Consider the following 3501-nt stretch of genomic DNA (forward strand, 5'->3'; position numbering starts at 1 on the left):
CCCAAACCACCCCCAAATCCCTCCCAAATCTCCCACACCTCCCCAAAACCCCCAAAACTCCCAGACCCTCCCAAATCCCCCTCAAACCCTCCCAGATCCTCCCAAATTCCCCCAAATCCTCCCAGACTCCCCAAACACCCCCAGACTCCCCAAAGCTCCCAGACGCCCCCAAATCCCCCCAGACCCCCCAAATCCCCCCAAACCTCCCAAACCCCCCAAATCCCCCCCAAATCCCTCCCAAATTCCCCCAAATCCCCCCAAGTCCCACCATCACTGCTGATGTCCATGTTCTCTGTGCGGGTGTCGTCCGAGGGCAGGGGGGGCTCGGGGGGGTTTCCTCCTGGGGGGGGGTCCTGGGAGGGGCTCGGGGGGTTTTCGGGGTCCCCCCCTCCTGCCCCCTCCTCCTCCTCCTCCTCCTGCACCCGCCTGCCGCGCCCGCGGGACCTGGGGGGATTTAGGGGGGGATTAGGGGCTGCTGGACCCCCCCCCAGCCCCAAGGGGTGACCCCAAAGACCCCCCCACACCCGTCAGCCCCCACAGGTGCCCCCAGGACACCCCTGGGACCCCCCCCAGCAGCCATTTGTGCCCCCTCCCCCAGGACTCTTCCCAGCCCCCCCAAGACCCCCCCCCAAGACCCCTCAGACTCCCTCTAATCCCCACCTGGAGCCAAAGTCCCCCTGGAGACCCCCAGGACCCCCCAGACCCTCCCCCCCCCCCCCCCTTGGCCCCAAAATCCCCCCTGGGTGTCCTCCAGACCCCCCCAGACCCCTTCTCAACCCCACCTGAACCCAAAGTCCCCCCAGGTGTCCCCAATACCCCATCCCAAGCCCCCCAGGACCCCCCAGGTCCCTCCCATGTCCACCTGGACCTGAAGTCCCCCTGAGTGTCCCTGGAGACCCCCCAGGTCCCCCCCAGCCCCACCTGAACCCGAAGTCCCCCTGAGAGTCCCCCAGGACCCCCTGGGGACCCCCCAGACCCCCCCCAGTCCCACCTGGACCCAAAGTCCCACCGCGTGGTCCCCCCCAGTCCCACCTGGATCCAAAGCCCCCCCAGGTGTCCCTGGAGACCCCCCCAGTCCCACCTGGAGCCAAAGTCCCCCCGAGTGTCCCCGGGTGCCAGGGCCAGCAGGTCGTCGGCCCTCAGGGGTTTCTCCTTCTTGCGCAGCCGCTTCACCCGACGCCGCGTTTTCCGGAACGTCACGGCCTGGGGGGGACCCCAGTTACACCCCAAATCCTGCCACAGCCCTCCAAAAACACCCGCAAAAATCCCCAGACCCCACAAATACCCCACAAAACGCTCCAGAACACCCCAAAACTGTCCCAAATCTCTCCTAAACTGTCCCAAATCCCCCCTTAATTGTCCCAAATCCCCCCTAAACTGTCCCAAATCCCCCCTAAACTGTCCCAAATCCCCCCTAATCTGTCCCAAATCCCCCCTAATCTGTCCCAAATCCCTCCTAAACTGTCCCAAATGCCCCCTAAACTGTCCCAAATGCCCCCTAAACTGTCCCAAATCCCCCAACTCCTCCCCCAAAACACCCCAGAACCCCCCAAATTCCCCCTAAAATCCCCCTAAAATGCCCCAAATCCTCCCTAAAATCCTCCCAAAACATCCCAAATCCCTTCTAAAATCCCCCCAAAATGTCCCAAATCCCCTCAAAAATCCCCCCAAAATGCCCCAAATCCCCCCAGACCCCTCCCAAAACGCTCCCAAATATCCCCCAAAATCAACCCAAACACCCCCAATTCCTCCCCCAAAACACTCCAGAGCCCCCCAAATTCCCCCCTAAAATCCCCCCAAAGTGCCCCAAATGCCCCCTAAAATCCCCCCAAAATCTCCCAACCCCCCCCAGACCCCACCCAAATCCCCCCCAAATACCCCAAATCCCCCCAAAACGCCCCAACCCCCCCAAATCCCCCCCGTTTCCCACCATCTCCTGTTGGGTGAGGTACTCTGGCGCCAGGTGGGGGAGGGGCAGCTCCAGGCTCTGGGGGGCGGGGCCGGGGGGGGGCAGTTTCGGGGGGTCTCCCCCGTCCTGGGTCCCCCCCGGGCCGAGGCGGAAGGACGGACGCGGCGCTGGCTCGTCGTACTTGGCCAACAGCGCCGGCGCCTTCGGGCCCTGGGGGGGGGGGAAATATCGCGATATCAGATGACCTATCGCGATAGGCGGTGATACAATGTGATATCAAACAATACATTGTGATATAAGAGGATATATCGTGATATATCGCATGATAGGCAGCGATATAGCACAATATGAAACAATACATCATGACACGAGGCGATATATTGTGATATACCACATGATAGGCGGCGATATAGCGTGATATCAAGCAATATATCACGATACAAGGAGATATATCGTGATATATCACGAAATAAGCGGCGATATAACACGATATCAAGCAATATATCACAATACAAGGAGATATATCGTGATATATCACAAAATAAGCAGAGACATAGCACGATATCAAACAATACATCGCGATATAAGAGAACATAACATGATCTATCCCATGGTAGGCGGCGATATAGTGTGATGTCAAGCAATATATCACAATACAAGGAAATATGTTACGATATATCATGAGATAAGAGGCGATATAACACCATATCAAACAATACATCACGATATAAGAGGATATATCGTGATATATCACCTGATACGTGGCGCATCATGGGATGTCACCCAATAAAACATAGAACGCAAGAGACATATCAACAATATTGTGTGGTACAACACGGCATATCGCGACATATATCTGCTGGAATAGGCAAAATCACGTAGTATGACACGATATATCGTGACATACACGTGCTATAGCGTGCGATATCACACGATATGACATCACAAGACACCGCGTGATATCTCACGATATATCCCGGGATACCACAGGGCACCACACAACACAACACGACGCGACATATCGCGATATCGCAGCACACGGTGCGATATCATCACGATATCGTAGCATATAATGAACTACATTGCGATATCACATACACAATATGATATATCGCGATATCGCAGCCCGTGATGCAATAAATTAAGGATCATCATTAAATATCACGATATAACATGAGATCCAATGCGATACTACGCTGTAGGATAGCACACGACATACGATATATCGTAGCGTGTCGCGACATACATTACGTGATATCGTGTCATATCGATGGCCCGGAGCAAAACGTCCTGATGTTTGCCCCTATCGCGATATATCTCGGGATACAGCGTGAAGAGCCACGATATAACGCGATAAAGGGCGGGGCTATGTCGCGACAGGGGGCGGGGCCAGACCTGCGGGGCGGGGCCGGGCTCCTCCTCCTCGTAGGGGACGTAGGGCGGCTTCTTGCGCCGCAGCTCCAGCTCCTCCCGCGCCCGCTCCTGGGCTGCCAGGGTGGGCTGCTCCAGGACGTCCTCACCCTCATCCAGCACCCCTGGAGACATGGGACAGTCAGGGGACACCCAGGGGACACATCCTCACCCTCCTCCAG

At 56.9% G+C, this 3501-nt stretch overlaps 1 protein-coding gene across 1 annotated transcript; it reads right to left on the reverse strand.

Annotated features, from left to right (window-relative positions):
- Nucleotides 1-268: 268 nt before the first annotated feature.
- On the reverse strand, nt 269-3444 carry LOC113980873 (U4/U6.U5 tri-snRNP-associated protein 1-like; the record flags this gene model as incomplete). The annotated part of the gene is made up of 4 exons (XM_027708094.1): nt 269-444; nt 1082-1203; nt 1931-2119; nt 3305-3444. Coding segments are annotated over 4 exons (627 nt in total), but the record flags the coding sequence as incomplete, so codon positions are not given.
- Nucleotides 3445-3501: the final 57 nt, after the last annotated feature.

This window comes from Neopelma chrysocephalum, unplaced genomic scaffold, assembly GCF_003984885.1.
Source record: "Neopelma chrysocephalum unplaced genomic scaffold, ASM398488v2 Primary Assembly neopelma1_95489, whole genome shotgun sequence".
Taxonomy (NCBI): domain Eukaryota; kingdom Metazoa; phylum Chordata; class Aves; order Passeriformes; family Pipridae; genus Neopelma; species Neopelma chrysocephalum.